Here is a 16,705-nt window from a genome sequence, read left to right as displayed (position 1 = left end):
TAGCCCTAATCAGACAGGCAATTTTATAAACATCTATTTCCATGCATAAAACACTGCTTTACAAACAGAAATAAGTTTAAAAATTGTGCTCGTTTGTAGCTGATATGTTTTGTTCAGAAAATTTAGGGTTAGCAAAATATTTGGCATGTTCCATTTTCCTCTTTTGTATTACCTTCCTGTCTCCTTTCTAAAGCAGATAATTCTTGGAATGTTTTGAAACCAGCTTTGTTACTGTTGCTACCCAACTTTCCAGCCAACCCAGCTCAGATTTGGAAAAATAACATAGATTTTAGACAGACACAACACTGCTAAATCAGAGTCTGCTAAACTGATGGATAATTAAAATCTTGACATATGCTTTATCTGTAATTTATTTATGTGTAAAAGGAGTTTAGCTTTGTTAGAGTTTTAATTGACAGTAATCGCTCTGTCCAGAAGAGACTTTTACTGTTTAAAGCTAAACTTTGCAGTAGGGGAGTTCTAGAGAACATTTATGTTTGAAGAAAAAGTATAAACATTTGGAACAACAGAACTAGGAAATAATGAAGCATTCTAGTGCTGTAAAATAGAGGAATCTCTCCACTCTGATTGCCTGTCAGAGTTAACTGATGGCAATTTATTTGCATTGTGCAAAATTAGTGGACCTCAAGCGTCACCTGTACGATTCCAGGGAGTCCGGGGTGGAGCTAGTTATTGTGGTACATGTGGGTACCAATGCCATATGTAGCAGGAGTTGAAATGTACCTTCCTATGCAGCTACAGGAGGATCATTCTGGGTCCCTGCTCCACAGAAGATGCCTGATTTATCTTAATAACATTCTTAACAGTGTGTGAACCAGGGGCGTAGCCAGAGTTCGGCGGGAGGGGGGTCCAGAGCCCGAGGTGAGGGGGCACATTGTAGCCCCCCCCCCGGTGCTGCCGACCCCCCCACCATTGCTGACCCCGCCACCTCCACCAACTTTGCCCCCCTTGCCGACAACCCTCGACCCCCCCCTCCCGCCGCCAACCCGTCGTCGCCTACCTTTGCTGGCGGGGGTTGGGGTACCCCGCCAGCAAAGGCAGGCAACGGCGGGTTGGCGGCGGGAGGGGGGTCAAGAGGGTTGTCGACAGTGGGGTCCAGGGCCAAATCTATGGGGGCCCAGGCCCCCCTGGCCCCACGTAGCTATGCCACTGGTGTGAACAGGCAGGCAGTCAGGTATTGTCTGTCTTCTTCCTTCTGCCTGCATAGATACCAACTTACTCTGTTCTAATGGGGAAGTTTTAAGCCAGTCCTGGTTTGTTTGTTTATTTATAGCCTGAATTAGCTCAAACATCTAAGCAGGTTACAATAACACATTCTTAAAATAATTAACATTAAAAAAAAACAAATATAAACAACACTTACATCAGCTTACATCCCCAATGCAGCGTGGTATTGGTAGTCCGTGATTCTGCCCATTGAAATCAGTACTGCTGGTTCCATAATGCATCAGAAACCCTGGACTAGCCTAAAATATCTTTACTGGAATTAGGTAAGTTGGGTGCTGTGCATCTGGTCAACCTCTGTATCCCTTGAATTGAATTGGCTCTCCTACTTATGTATCCCTATTTCTGAATTGCTTCATTCTTCACTTCTTCCTCCCTGCACTCCCCTTTTTTGAATTCCCTCCTCCGAAACTCTGCCCAGGTCCCTCCCCATCTTTCTCTACGCTTGACCCTACAGAGCCAAATTTGACTCTATCCCTGAGCTGCTTCTCAGGTTTTGGACTCTCCTGCTTGATTCTCTGCCACAGAAGATCAGATTAAACACTTGTATAACAATATTGTTAAATCACTTTATAATTAAAATTACATTGTATCATGGAATATTGCCAATTCTCAAACTGCAGAATACAACTAGTATTAGCTCCTTGCCTTACCTGAAAGTGCCAGTATCCATGGCTTGCTGCTCAGTTAAAGGCTTGTGTTCAAACCATTTAGATTTCTTAGAGGTATAGTTATCAATGTGGGCTAAGGTTAAGATGTCATTTTATCATTAACTCTTACTGTGTTAGACAGGTTCCATTTTATGCAATGAGATCTAGTTACTAATAAACATAGAAACATAGAAAAAGTTAGGCAGATAAGGACCATGTGGCCTATCCAGTCTGCCCATCCATGCCATCTACTCTCCCTATCACTCCCTTAGAGATCCTATGTACTTGTCTCAAGCTCTCTTGAGTTCAAATACTGTTTTCGTCTCCACCACTTCCACCAGCAGGCCGTTCCGTGAATTCACCACTCTCTCTGTGAAGAATTATTTACTCAGTTTACTTCTGATTCTATCCCCTTCACCTTCGTTCTGTGCCCCCTCGTTCCAGAGCTTCCTTTCAATTGAAAGAGACTCATTTCCTGTGCATTTATGCTGTGTAGGTATTTAAATGTCTCTATCACATCTGCTGCCTTTCTTCCAAAGTATACATGTTGAGATCTTTAAGTCTATCCCCATATGCTTTATGGCGAAGACCACTGACCATTTTAGTAGCCGTCCTCTGGACCGACTCCATCCTCTTTATATCTTTTTGAAGGTGTGGATTCCAGAATTGTACACAATATTCTAAACGAGGTCTCGCCAGAGTCTTATACAGGGACGTCATCACCTCCTTTTTCCTACTGGCCATTCCTCTCCCTATGCACCCAAGCATCTTTCTAGCTTTTGTCGTCACCTTTTCTACCTGTTTTGCCATCTTAAGATCATCACTGGGGTTAAGAGTTAAATAACGGATCTTAACAGTAGCCCATGCTGATAACTTCCCCACTTAGACTCAAATGGATTAATCTGTTCATCTAATAACTTTGTTATGTCTGCTGAAGGATAAATCAAGCCTATCCCTGGTTTTTGCACTATTAGTTTCAAATTGTGTAAGTGAAAGTCTGTATATCATACCTAGGGACCCTTTTACTAAAACTTAGCGTGCACTAACAGAATTAGAGCACATTAAGTTCTAAGAAGCCCATAAGTATATAATGGGCTTCTTAGCACTTAGCACATGCTAATGTCCATTAGCACATACTAAGCTTTAGTAAAAAGGTCCCCTAGTGTTTAATTATTGATTTTTAAGTTACTTTCTATCATGTACTATGGAGAAAAGTATAACATTAACATGAATAATGGTAACCATTCTGATGGTCCCCATTAATCTATGGTTGTCTCAGAAAGAATCTTTGGCAAGATTTGAAGTGAGATAATATGCCGTACAAGCTTTGTTTTCAGTTTTTGTATGATTTTGAGCTTGTTTGTCCTGATATCTATAGCTCTTAGTAACACAATTGGATTGCAAGACAACCAGGGTATACATCAAGCCTCTTGTTTGCATGACAGGTTTCTTTGCTTAGTAATCCAGGGGAAGGCAAAAAAAACAAAACAAAACCATAGTACATCTGCAGTCAGTCCTTCCTAACTTCAAATATTACAAAAATGTTTGCTCATTTTTTAATCTGTTTTTCAACCTTACGCTTTCAATTAATTTTTTTCTCTTAACTATTGCTTTCTTCAGGGCCCACCCGGACCTCCAGGACCACCAGGACCAGAAGTATGTTTTTCTTAAATCTTTCTGGCTCTTTTATTGAATTTGGGTTCATTGTTGAGTGTCTAGGTTAGAAAATAGAAGGGCCGATTCTGGTTATTTGTTCAACTGCATATCTATTGCATGTCTGGGTGCCTACAAATTATTAGAACTGGTACTCTTTCTGTGGCTGGACCGCAAACATGGAATAAGTTACCTTTACCTTTGAAATCGCAGCCAAATACCACATCTTTTAAACAGATGTTGAAATGTCTTATTGATTATGATGTTTTCTGATATTGGTGCTGCTGGACTTGTGATGAACTGACATTACAGTGGTTTTGAGTAATCTGTTTTTTGTTGTATTTTAGATTATGTATGTTGAGTTGTTACCCACCTTGGATAAAGGTGGGCTATAAATAAATCTAAATCTAAAGATTTGCTAGAAACAACAAAAATGCCAGGTTCTATATAGGTTGCCCAAAATTTTATAACAGAAGGCACCTAGATTAGGCACTATTTTATAAAGATGTATATGTGCCTGTGTGACTTCATTAAATACTAGCACAAATTCAGCCACAATGGTGCCTGTCTGCAGGTACAGACATTACACCTCTTGAAGAGCAGGGATAAATGAATGCAAATAATCAGGGCCGCCGAGAGGGAGGGCAAGATTCCCCAGGTCCAGCCTCCAAGGGGGTCCCGGTGCCAGAAGGTTCTGCTCCCTTGGTCTGTCTCTCTCCTGCTCATGTGTGTTAGGACCCAGGTGAGAGACAGACCGAGGGAGGAGCAGACACAGGACGGTGGGGGATGGCCCTCGTTTTATAAGACCCCATTTACATGCAAAAATGGTTTATTAACTTACCCTCCAAAGGCCTTGTATATTGAAGGTTCTTCCTTAAGCACAGAATAGGAGGTTTCTCTTTGTAAATTCGTTCCTAGGATCCCAGCAGCAATGTGAACTTACTCTGCTTAGACAATATTAACTACGTTGTATTGAAGAATGATGACTTCTCTTTCTTTTAGGGAAACAGAGGCCTTGGCTTTCATGGAGAAAAAGGAGACAAGGTAAAGAAAAATATGAGACAAAAGACTGGTTTGGACAAAATACTATTTAATCTGCTAGTGATGTACTGCAAAGGGTGTTTCACAGGCAACTGAAGTGTTTCAGTTAAGCATTCATTACCTAGACAGTTTGTATTGATATTGGAATGTGAAATTCTTTTATTTCCCTTTTATTCTAAAAATCCTTATATAGATAGTTGATTATGTGCTCTTTTGTAAACCTTTGATTTAAATTAATATGCACACACTGTCATCTTGTTGGCAGTACTGCTTTTCTCTGTGGACAGCAAGGATCCTTTGGCCATACTGTTGGGTGACGTCATGGTTGATGGAGCTAAACTGAAGAAGATTGCCAAGCTCATTCCCACACTGTTCTAAAATAGTACAATCTGAGGAGTGTCTGTCAGTCAAAACTTTTCTGCAGCAACGCTGGTTGTGTAGCAAATTTCTTTTCTGTCAGTCTTTTATCATTTTTGCCAGATTGCTTCTGTGGTGCTTACCTTAAGCGTTGATCATTGAATTTGACATCACTGAAGTATATTTGAGCCATGCCAAGCTCCAAGTGTTGTCTGGATTGTTGAGAGAAAGATGTCAATAACTGACTCTCATGATCATTGTGTCCAGTGTAGGGGGACTACACATAAAGTTAACAATTGCTCAAACTGTGCAAAGATGTCCACCTTGGCACGCAAAATAAGAGAACATAAACTAGAAGAATATTTGGAGCATAAGGATCAATCCCCAAAAAGCATAAGTCACATAGTGGGAAATTGGACAAAGTGAAGAACTCAAAGCAGCCAAGGATTCTCCTTGGAAATCTTTTAATGATTGTGACAGCACAAGAGCAAGAATAGCAGTGTCTTTGAGAGAGGTAGTATCCGTGATTTGTGAATGCCTGGGCCCGGCTAACTGCCTTTTGCCAGCACTGGGTCACAGTGCCACACATGGTGTCATTGGCTCCACCCACACCGTTTCATCAGCTCCAAACAAGGAGAGGGGTTTCCCAGCACTGAGACGCAATGAAAGACATGCCCCTTCAGTTGACTCTGTTTAGAGGTCAGTACACCAGGAGCACAATAGTGCCAACAAGACTGGGTATGACTTTGATAATAGCCGTGGTTCAAATATAGGCTCGTCGACACCAGTAATTAAAATGAGCATATCAAGAAGTGGCAGAAGTACAAGCGAGAAACACGCAAAAGTCTCTTCATCCAGGAGCTCATCAAGAAGTTGAAGGAAGTCTTGTAGTCCATTATCCCTTCCTCTTATGTCACAAAGAAGATGCTCAAATACACAATCTCCATCTCGCCTCACTCTGTCATCACTGAACTGTGGAGGGAGTTCCTTAAGGAATGGTATGGATTTCATCAATCCCGACTATCTTCTCCACAGAAACATGCTTCTGACTATGAACAGTGTTTTTACTCTTCTACTCAGGGTAGTTGGGGACAAACGTTATCCATCTTTGGATCCATGCTTTCTGAGGCAAAAACACAACTCAGTAACATCTGACAAAAATCTGCTCCTGGTTTTTGACTACAGCATGTTGCAGCACAGCCAGTAAGAGGAGGATTATCTTTATGCACTACAGTAGACGTATGAGGAACGATATTCAGGCCACGGGAGTTAGACAGGCTAACTCCTGCGGTCAGTGCTGAGCCCTGATATTCAATGTCAGGCAGTTTCCAGTGAATGGCATTGAATTTCCGGTTTATTTTTGGCCAGTGTAAAGATAACTGTCTAAGTCTATATTCAGACTTAGCTGGTTATCTTTAAACCGGCCAAAGATATCCCACCTTTTCACACAGACAAATGTGGCTGCTAAACTGGCTTTAAAAATAGATGGATAGCCAGTTATATTGGGCGATATAACCAGCTATCTGCTAGCCGCTAACCAGGGATATTTAGCAGGGGATAGCCGGTTATCCCCCGCTGAATACTGGCAGATAGCCAGTTAAGAGCTATTTAACAGGTCAGCATCTATTTTGGCTGGTTAAATAGCTCATCCAGAAAAGCTGAGAAGGTCATTAACAATTGTATTAAGTTCTCCTGAAGACGCTTTGAATAGCGAAACATGGCTTCGTGTTGAGAATAAGAGAAAAATAAAGACTGGTTTTACTACAACATTGATTAGTGTATATTTAGCACAGATTGAATGATTTAAGCTCTTGAACTTTTCGACACAGATGAGCAAAGATTGTATGAAAAGCCAGCCATTTTGAAAATGCAGCAGTGCTATGCAGAGTAGTGACAGCGGGCAGGAAAATGTGAGGAAGAGGCCACTAGACCACCAGGGCCCTTTAAGGTGGGACCGGGGGGGCTGTAGTTTGCGGTGGGGGGAAGAGACCCTCTGGGCCCTCAGGCACTGCCTGGATGCCTGTACGGTCAATCCACTCCTGGGCTAGGAGTACTCCTAGATAATGATTTTCCTATGCCATAGGAAAGATAAGATCATCCATGATTAAGGGTTCCAGGAGCTCCAGAACTGAAAAATCTGACAAAGCCAGTATTTGAGTTTTAGCCATATTAAGGGGTCTTTTTACCAAGCTCTGATAAGCATTGGTTACCACAGTATAAAGGGTTTACTGTGGGACGCACTGAGGCGTCCCACAGTAATTTTGCAATCTGCATGCACACACCATGTGCTAAAAAAATCATTTTTATTTTTTTTACAGAGCGGGCATGTCTGGGGGTGGACAGTGGGGATACACATGGTAATGGCAACATTAGCACGTGGCCATTAATGGAAAACCGGAAAATCAGCCATCTTCCGGCTGCATCAATCACTGATCTTAATGCGTGGGAAAAACCTGCCTAAGGACGCACCAAGGCCCTGTTTTTGCTGCAGCTTTGTAAAAGTACCCCTAAGTTTCAGATGATTTGCCCTCATCCATGAACTGATATAACTCAAGCATAACCTTAGGTAATCAAAGGGGGTCTTTTACTAAACCTTAGCTCCAGTTATCTGCATCAGGGTCCATTTTATTCCTATGGGCCCTGCTATAGATAACTCAAGCTAAGCTTTAGTAAAAGACCCCCCATATGCATTATTGATTGATTTCTCAATATGGAAAAAATAACATTTTCATGTCAACCAGCTATTCCCTTACCTATATTTTATCCACCTCTTCATGCGAATGGCCATGAGAGACATACTTTGCAAAAGAGTGCTGTAATTCTGTTTACACAGAACAGCATCAGAGAAAAGACCTTCTCAACTGTTTATTTCATTTTGATCCAAGATATCGGCAGCTCCAGTCAATAAAAGATTAATGTCAACATGGTTATCTGACTGTATTGCTTTTTGTTATAAGAGAGCAAGCTTAGGTTTGTCACATAAGATCACTACTCATCATCTCAGGGCAATGAGAACATCTAAGACTCCGCTTCAGAGAATATCAATATAGGACGTTTGCAAGGAACCAACGTGGTTGTCCATACACTACTTCACTAAGCACTATTGCTTAATTTAGTCACAACCTTTGGTCAGGCAGTTTTCGACTCTTTAATTTAGAAACGTTTCAACTTTACTCATTTGTCATAAGACCTCAGATTGCAAAAGAAATAGAAAATTATTAAATATTTGTGTATTTTAAGGTGCAACCTTCAGCTTTGAAGTCTCCAGGAGTGTGTCTGAACAATACTTGCTGTCCATGCAGAAAGCAGAGTTGCATACCTATAATGGGAGTTCTCTGGACAGCAGGATCCTTCAGCCATACATTCCCTCTCTACCTTGCCCAAGGTTTAAGCATGTTTTCTTCACAGACTGATAGATACTCCTCAGACTATACGTTATACCAACACAGGAATGCCTGTGGAGCCACAGAAAACTTTTGCAGAAGTTTTCTTGGCTGGGGAATCTTCTCCTAATTGGCTGTGTCAACTGTGACATCACCCAATAGTATGGCTGAAGGATCCTGCTTTCCACAGAGAACGTCTGTTACAAGTATGCAACTCTGCTTTCTGTTCTCAACAGAACACCGTTACTAGATTTTCCAGAATTTTCTAACGGCTGCTTGATAGACTTTCTCTTTGATCTTGATGTCCACAGGGTGAGCCAGGTCATCCAGGTGTTCCAGGTCTTCCATCCACTGTTGAGGTGCAGACTCCCACAGAAATATTTCTCCCCGAAGAGATTCTGGTAATGTACATCTTTCTTTAAAAAAAAATGAACTCAGGAAATGTCCCTTATGTGTCGTTATAGCGATAATAGTTGTAAAATATGCTGTAGTACAGAAATTAGTAGTTGTGTGATAGGGTAATACCACAGAAAATCATTACACTACTCAGCCTGAAAGCTGGATGATGCAGGTAGACTTTCTTCAGTGGCAGCTCTACCATTAGACCAACTGAGGCAGGGGTCTCAGGTGGCACTTTTTATAGAGTGGCATCCCGCTACCGCTGCTAACTGCATTGCTCCTTCCTCCTAGGTTGACATCGTTCCTTCCCCCCCCCCCCCCCCCCCCCCACACACACACACACACACACATCGGTTGCAGTCTGGCATCTCCCCCTCTCTTCCTCAACCCCCTTCCCCAAGTCTACATTCTTTTTTAGTTTTCCAAAAGGCCTCCAGCACCGGCTTCTTCTTTTTACTGCAGCCCGCCTCTCTGACATAATTTCCTCAGAGGCGAGCTGCAGTAGAGAGAAGAAGCCGGTACCGGAGACAGTGCAGCCTATGGGAATTGCTGCCAACAACGACTTTTGAAAAACAAAAAAGAAGGTAGACTCAGGGAGAAGGGGGTTGAGGAAGGAAGGGGGAAGGAAGTTGGGAGAGAGAGAGAGTGTGAAGGGAGAGATATTGCCCTTGCTTCCTATATTTATACAGTATTACTGTGATGCATTGAGTATAGTTAAAAAAGAGCTTTGTTTAAGGAAACAAAAAGTTTATTTTAAGCAACTGCTTTACTGGAGTTTTCCCAAATTTTTTTGTGATCAGAAAACCACTACAATTAATAACTATTTGATGGCAGAAAGAAAACGGAAACTCTGAGATAGAATCCAAATTCATCCCAAACAGTTTAAATAAAACCCTGTATAAATGCCCATGCCAAACTTTAGGCGCAGAACAAGCTATTCTATAATACTGCGCATAAATTTTAGTAACGCCCATGATGTACCTATGCTTCTCCCATAGCTACGCCCACTTTTGAGATCTGCATGGCAGAAATTAAGCAGAGTATTTTATAGAATACACTTAGCGAGTAGTGCACGTAAATTCTAATTAGTCCCAATTAATTATAATTGCTTGTTAACACTCAATTATCAGTGCTGATTGGCTCGTTACTCAATTAAGTTACACACGCAAATCGACTAACCGTGCCAACTTGCACACGTAACTCTAGACACCATATATAAAATTTGAGAATACGTGCTTTTTGGCAGATAGTATGGGAGCATCGGCGCTGTCAATGCATTTATGGCAGCCCCATAAGTATACAAACACCAGAAAAACTTCAGGAAACGCAGAGAGATCGCAGGATATGCCAAAAAAAACAAAGGTCTCTCAAAAAACGGAAGTAAGATATTTCAAGACATACATATCCTATTATACCATATCCTATATAATTAAAGTATCCTACATTTATCATCCAGTTAACTTCAAATCTTGCTCTGTTGTGTCCAAATTCAAAGTCTCTCTTATAAAAGGCAAAGCAACTTTTTCAGATGAAGAATTTAAAGCGCCTTGTATAAATACTCTGATATTGAAACCAGCCTTCAAATAATCTTTATAATCCGCTGCAACACCCCAACCTATGGGACCCATTTCACCATGAAAATGGCTTCTTCAGGGTTGTCAGGTGTTCTGAACAGGCACATAAATTTCAAGTGCTCAGTATACTGTCACGAATCAGTCAACTGGTTCAAAAATGATGCTGATCCCCTGGTAGAAATTTGTCTCTCCCTGACCAACTCCATCACCTCAGCAATCCCCTACCCATCAGAGTCAGATCAGCATCCCTCCACTCCAGTAGTGGCCGTCCAGCATCATTTTGAACCTCACGCAGAAGAGGGCAAGAATGACTTGGGATTGCTCCTGCTGTTAACCTCAGAGGGGTCTTCAGAGGGTGGTAGAGGGTCAGCTACCTCTTTGATGAATACATAGAGGAGGATTGCTGATCTGATACTGGGGTGGGGAGGATGGGGGTTGCTGATATGATTCATGGGGGCAAGGGTGAGGGGCTGCCAAGGTGACTTGGGGATTAGAGGGTGGGAGATTGCTGCCAAAAGGATCGAGTGGGCTTACTGGTCTACCTATGGGGCAGCAGTAACTGCTGCTGATACAGACATTTAATACTTAAACAAATTCGAAGATGGGGAAGTAGCATGGTGGAAGAGCAGCCTAATGGTCAGTGCTGTGTGGCCTGAGAACTTGGGGAACTGGGTTTGATTTCCACTGTGACTCCTTGTGACCATGGGCAAATCAGTTAACCTTCCATTGCCCCAGGTACAAAAACATAGATTGTGAGTCCAGTAGGAACAGAGAAAGTACCTGCATGTAATAAATGTAAACTGCTTTGGTGTGTATCACAGAAAGGCAGTGTATCAAATCCTTGCCATGAAATGAAGCTGCAAGGAGGTAAACTTAAGAGCAACATCAGAAAATACCTTTTCACAGAACAGGTTGTGGATGCTTTCTCAGTGGAGATGGTATGGACAAAAACAGTAGACAAAAGAGAGGGAATGAAAGGCACAGCAGAACAATCCATCAGTAGTAAAAAGCATGCATTGCGTTTTGACAGCTTATGGTGGCGCACCTAATATTGTAAATTTATGAGCTTTTTATCGGGTCAATTTTTTTCTGGTTCATTAGACTACAATTAGAAGACTATTGACTACCAATTAGATTCCTGATGCAAAACATGGACAGTGTTGGGTCTTAATAAAGTTACATTTTTACGCCTACCTAACCTTGAACGCCATTTGAGCTTTTTTCATTGTTGTATGGACAAAAACAGTGACTGAATTCAAAAAGGTATGGGATAATCACAGAACATCCCTACATAGCAAGACAATGGAATTGAAGCAAAACTTAAATGGCTTTCATACATCAAAAAAAGACACAGGGAGATGTAACCTACACAGAGCTGCTGATACAAATATAGCAACCATACTGGGCAGGCTGGATAGACTGTGCTAGGTGTCTGCCTGAGGCAACAGTAAACAGTAGATCATTCCTCCCCCTGCCTTCTCGTTCTCCTGCCTCTAGTTCTACAACCTTACCTCTTCCCCACCACTCAAAAGGTACTCAACAAAAATGCATTGGGGGAGGATGGGATGCAGCAACAGTTGAGCACAGGCCTCTGCTGAAAGTTTCTGCACTGGCCTGAATACTTTGTAGGAGCCAGTGGCATAGGTACTTGGGGCCACGGGGGCCTGGGCCCCCCAAAAAAAGTTCCTCTGGGCCCCTGGTCTGGCTGGTGGGGGTCCCCAACCCCTGCTAGCTGAAGCCTTCATCCAGCACCGGTCTCTGGCACTGCCATGTTACCTGCCCTGCTTTCTCTTCCCCTCACGTCCGGCACGCTCCTTTTATTTATTTTTATTTTTTGTTATATTTGTACTCCATGCTTTCCCACTCATAGCAGGCTCAATACAGGTACTTATTTGTACCTGGGGCAATGGAGGGTTAAGTGACTTGCCCAGAGTCACAAGGAGCTGCCTGTGCCTGCAGTGGGAATCGAACCCAATTCCCCAGGACAAAAGTCCACCACTCTAACCACTAGGCCACTCCTCCACTGAGTATGCTCAATTGGAGTGTGCAGGACGTGAGGGGAAGAGAGAGCAGGACAGACAATGCGGCAGCACTGGAGACCGGCACTGGACAAGGCTTCGGCTGGTGAGGGTTAGAGACCCCCGCCAGCCAAGGTATTTGCGGCGGCAGTGGGTTGGGAGTAGCAGAACAGTAGGGGGTGGCAGCGGGACGGCAGACCAAAATGTGCCCCCCACTTCGGACTCTGTCCCCCTCCCACCGTGAGGTCTGGCTACGCCCTTGGTAGGAGGTGAGAAGAGGTAGCATGGCAGTGGCAAGGGAAAGGTAATAGCGAGGGTAGATGCTGGACATAGTTTCAGGGTGGGGAAGGGGAGAATTGATGCTGGACCTGGGGTGTGTGGTTGGGAGGAGAAGGGGAACTACTGGACAACTGGAGAGTAGAGGGGAAAGAGAGTTGCTGGCCACTTGGGAGGGGGGGGGAAGGGGAGATGCTGGACCACAGAGGGAAGGGATAGGGCCTTGAGAAACCCCTTGGGATGGAGGGGGGCCATGACTTAAAGTTTGCCTGTGGCATCAGATAGCCTTGGACCAGCTTTGACCATACTGGTCTTTATCTGCCATCATTTACTGTATTACTTTAACACAGTGCACGGTCAACCACCGTGTACGAATTGCATGCATAGGCTTTGGAACAGGGGGAGCCACGGGTGCCATGACTTTCCCCAAATTTTCCTTCCCTCCAACCCCCAAGAGATGTTTATTTCCTCCCCCCACCCCTCCCCAGGTTGGATTTGCTGCTCAAGGCCTACTGGTTTCATCCCCCCCAAAACAGGAAGTTTGGATGCCTCTTAAAATGCTGATTGTAGTATTGCCACCCCAGGGGAGGAAGATAAGGAAATAAAAACCTCACAGAGGAGGGGGAGGGGAAGATGGAAAGAAGGAGAGAAATGCTAGAGATCATGGAGAGAAAGAGAGACATGCTGAAGATCTTGGGGGAAGATAAGGAGAGAGGTGCTAAAGAGAGGAGGGAGAAGGGGGGAGGAGAGAGATGCAGGAAGCCATAGGGAGGGAAAAGAGTTAGTGAAGGAGGAAAATTCTGGACTCCACAGTTGACGGAGGGGGGGGGGAGATGAGAGGTAGAGAAGGAGAGAAATGTTGGAAGCCTTGGGGGGAGGGGACTATGGGATGATAAGAAAAGGAAGGGGAGTTGTTAAGGGTAGAGGTTGGAGTGGGGCAGCTTGTGCACCCCAAACAAAAAGGCTTTCTACTCCCCCAACTGCAAGTGCTAACCATGCTCTGTTTCCACTCATAGCCTACCACATTCACAACCAAGACCATTCTAAGCAGTTGGCGCTGGATTTCTACCATGCTGGTTGTTTTAGCATGCAGTAATAGTTATCACGGGCCTGCACTAACTGCATGTATTAAATCCCACACTAACTGCATAGTTCATCTTAGTAATCAGATCCCTTAGGGGTCCTTTTACAAAGACGCGCTAGCGTTTTTAGTGCACGCTAAAAATAAGCGTATGTTAAATGCTAAAGACACCTATATATTCATATAATCATTAGCACGCACTAAAAATGCTAACACACCTTTGTAAAAGACCTCCTTAGCGATCCCCTTGTATTGAGTAAAGCAAAGTTCTTCTCGTGTGAAGTATTGGTTGCTAGTTATGTTAAACTGAACATCCCAATAAAATTCCAGATACTATCTGTATAAGAAAAGGATGAAAGCAGGTTGGAGAGAGAGTAGTCTGGAAATTTACTGAGAGAGTGGCAATATTTAGCAGCTCTCTGGATAACTTGTACCTTTAGTTTAGGTGTGCAGTACAGTGGCCCTCCCTGAATACCCATATAAGTTAAAAGCTGATGTTGGCATTTACCTTAGGCCGGTCACCACACCAGCTGAAAATTTACCACCACCTGAAAATGTGAGAATGTTTTGATTTTCAACTGCCCAATTCTGAAGCCTTCAGTGCATTACCCATTGTGCTACAAAGGTAGTCAAAGTAAATTTTAATACGTTTCTAATAAATTCCAGTGCTCTAACATTAGTCATGAAAATAAGGAGGGGTGGTTTATATACAGTAATGACAGCTATCTGCAAATTTACTGACAGTTCAGTTTTGAAATTAATGTCAGTGTGAACTGCACAGCCTGTTTCTAGTACCATGGACTCGTTCTCTCTGAGGCTACAGTACTCGGGGGGGGGGGGGGGGGGGGGGGGGGGGGGGTTGGAACTACATCTGGATGCACCAAGGGGTAAATCTTGGCATAGTAAATCCAGTTGTGCTAAAAATAGCAATGTTTCAGAAAATAATTAGGATGTTCATAAAAGTCTGCCAGAAATTCAGATTAAAAATCATTTTCATTAGTTGGCAACCCATTGCACTGTTCTTATAAATAGAGCATTTTGTGAAATGCAGTTTTCAGAAACCGTGTACCACATATGTACCAATTTACTCAAATAAACTAACTGAAAATCATGAAGCCCTTCTTACTTGGCTAAACCTATACAAGGGAATTAATAATGTACTTTCTTGTAGCCTGGTAAAAATAGGTAGGCCGGGGTGTGTTTTAAGTTGGGAAGGGAAATAACATGTTTACACAATGTTTTCAAATCTATCCATGTTATTTTGTATGGTCAAAGATACATGCAGAAAAAAAAGCAGATCTCTGTAGACACTTTTCTCTGGAGCAGTTTTCAAGGAGAACGTATACGCATTTACTTCCTTTGAAAATTAGTATGAAAGCCCTCAATACCCGTGGACGTTAAATTTACGTGGGCAGATTTGAAAATGGCCCCCTTACTACCAGGGGCGTATCTGGACTCCGGCGGTAGGGGGGGCCAGAGCCAGAGGGAGGGGGCACATTTTAGCCCCCCCCCGCCGCCACCGAGCCCCCACCGCCACCAATGACTCCACCCCCCTCCCGCCGCCAACCCTCCCCCGCTGCCGTTCTTACTTTTGCTGGCGGGGGACCCAACCCCCGCCAGCCGAGGTCTGCTTCCACCTGCCGCAAAAACTTCTTCTTCAGCCGGCGGGGGACCCCAAACCCCCGCCAGACGCCCCGCGGTGTTTAAAATTCATCTTCGGCCTCCGTGGCCGTGCTGCTGTGATAGGCGCTGTTGAAATCCACTTCGGAGTCTGACGTCGCAGCACGTACAACGTACAACGACGTCAGACTCCGAAGTGGATTTCAACAGCGCCTATCACAGCAGCACGGCCACGGAGGCCGAAGATGAATTTTAAACACCGCGGGGCGGCTGGCGGGGGTTTGGGGTCCCCCGCCGGCTGAAGAAGAAGTTTTTATGGCAGCGGCAGGTGGAAGCAGACCTCGGCTGGCGGGGGTTGGGGTCCCCCGCCAGCAAAAGTAAGAACGGCAGCGGGGGAGGGTTGATGGCGGTAGGGGGGTCCAGGGCAAAATCTGCGGGGGCCCAGGCCCCTGAGGCCCCACGCAGATACGCCCCTGCTTACTACTACTACTACTACTACTATTTAGCATTTCTATAGCGCTACAAAGCGTACGCAGCGCTTCACAAACATAGAGGAAAGACAGTCCCTGCTCAAAGAGCTTACAATCTAATAGACAAAAATAAAGCAAGCAAATCAATTAACGTGGGGGAGTGGTTACAAGTCAATAGCAATGTTAAAGAGGTGGGCTTTCAATCTAGATTTAAAGATGGTCAAGGATGGGGCAGTAATATTCCAGTAAGATGTGTAAATAAAAAACTTAAAGCAAGAAGGTCAGTATATTGTATATGGATTTTCAGAAGGCACTTCTGAAAATGGCCCCCTTAAAGTTTGCTGTAGCTGTTGCATTTATTAATGATGTTTTTCTTGTCCACATTTAGGGTGAGAAAGGAATGCAGGGAGAAAAAGGACTACCCGGCTTGCCTGTAAGTTATCAGACCCAAATTCTGTTGTGCATAATATCTGTATATATTCTCCTGTTGAGGGAGGCGGAAAACAGATGGTAATATGGCAGTATTTTGAACTGATATATGCCATCTATTGTTACAGATTTCCAAGACTCCTCTTATGGTGGATCCTTAAGGCAGCTGTAGGAAGCCTATGGTTAGCTCCATTAAGAGTCATTAAGCTGCTATGGGTTTCCCTCTGCCACTTGCAATCCTATAAATTTACTGCCATTTGGGGAGTTGAAACTGTATTCAGTAACATGATAGCACAAAATCCACAGCACACAATTGCAAGGGGGCGTGGACAGGGGAGGGGCATGGGTGAATCAAGGGGATGCCCAGGACTTGTACGCACATATTATAGTATAGCATTCCAGCGATAATCAGTTGGGGCCCTTTTACAAAGGTGCATAAAGGCCTACGCACGTGTAGCACGCATCAAAAAATCTGTATTGCCACCTGGCTAGCGTTTGCGCCTGGTGGT

The 16,705-nt window shown here is 43.7% G+C and overlaps 1 protein-coding gene across 1 annotated transcript in view; it reads left to right on the top strand.

Moving 5' to 3' along the window:
• COL4A2 (collagen type IV alpha 2 chain) overlaps positions 1-16,705 on the top strand; it is a 440,984-nt gene that overhangs the window by 265,102 nt on the left and 159,177 nt on the right. The window contains exons 11-14 of the mRNA XM_030201563.1: positions 3,516-3,551; positions 4,551-4,592; positions 8,641-8,730; positions 16,156-16,200. Of these exons, the coding sequence (XP_030057423.1) occupies positions 3,516-3,551; positions 4,551-4,592; positions 8,641-8,730; positions 16,156-16,200 (213 nt within the window). The remainder of the gene's footprint in view (positions 1-3,515; positions 3,552-4,550; positions 4,593-8,640; positions 8,731-16,155; positions 16,201-16,705) is intronic.

This window comes from Microcaecilia unicolor, chromosome 4 (genome assembly GCF_901765095.1).
Source record: "Microcaecilia unicolor chromosome 4, aMicUni1.1, whole genome shotgun sequence".
In the NCBI taxonomy this organism is placed as follows: Eukaryota; Metazoa; Chordata; class Amphibia; order Gymnophiona; family Siphonopidae; genus Microcaecilia; species Microcaecilia unicolor.
This window is presented reverse-complemented; position numbering and strand designations above follow the sequence as displayed.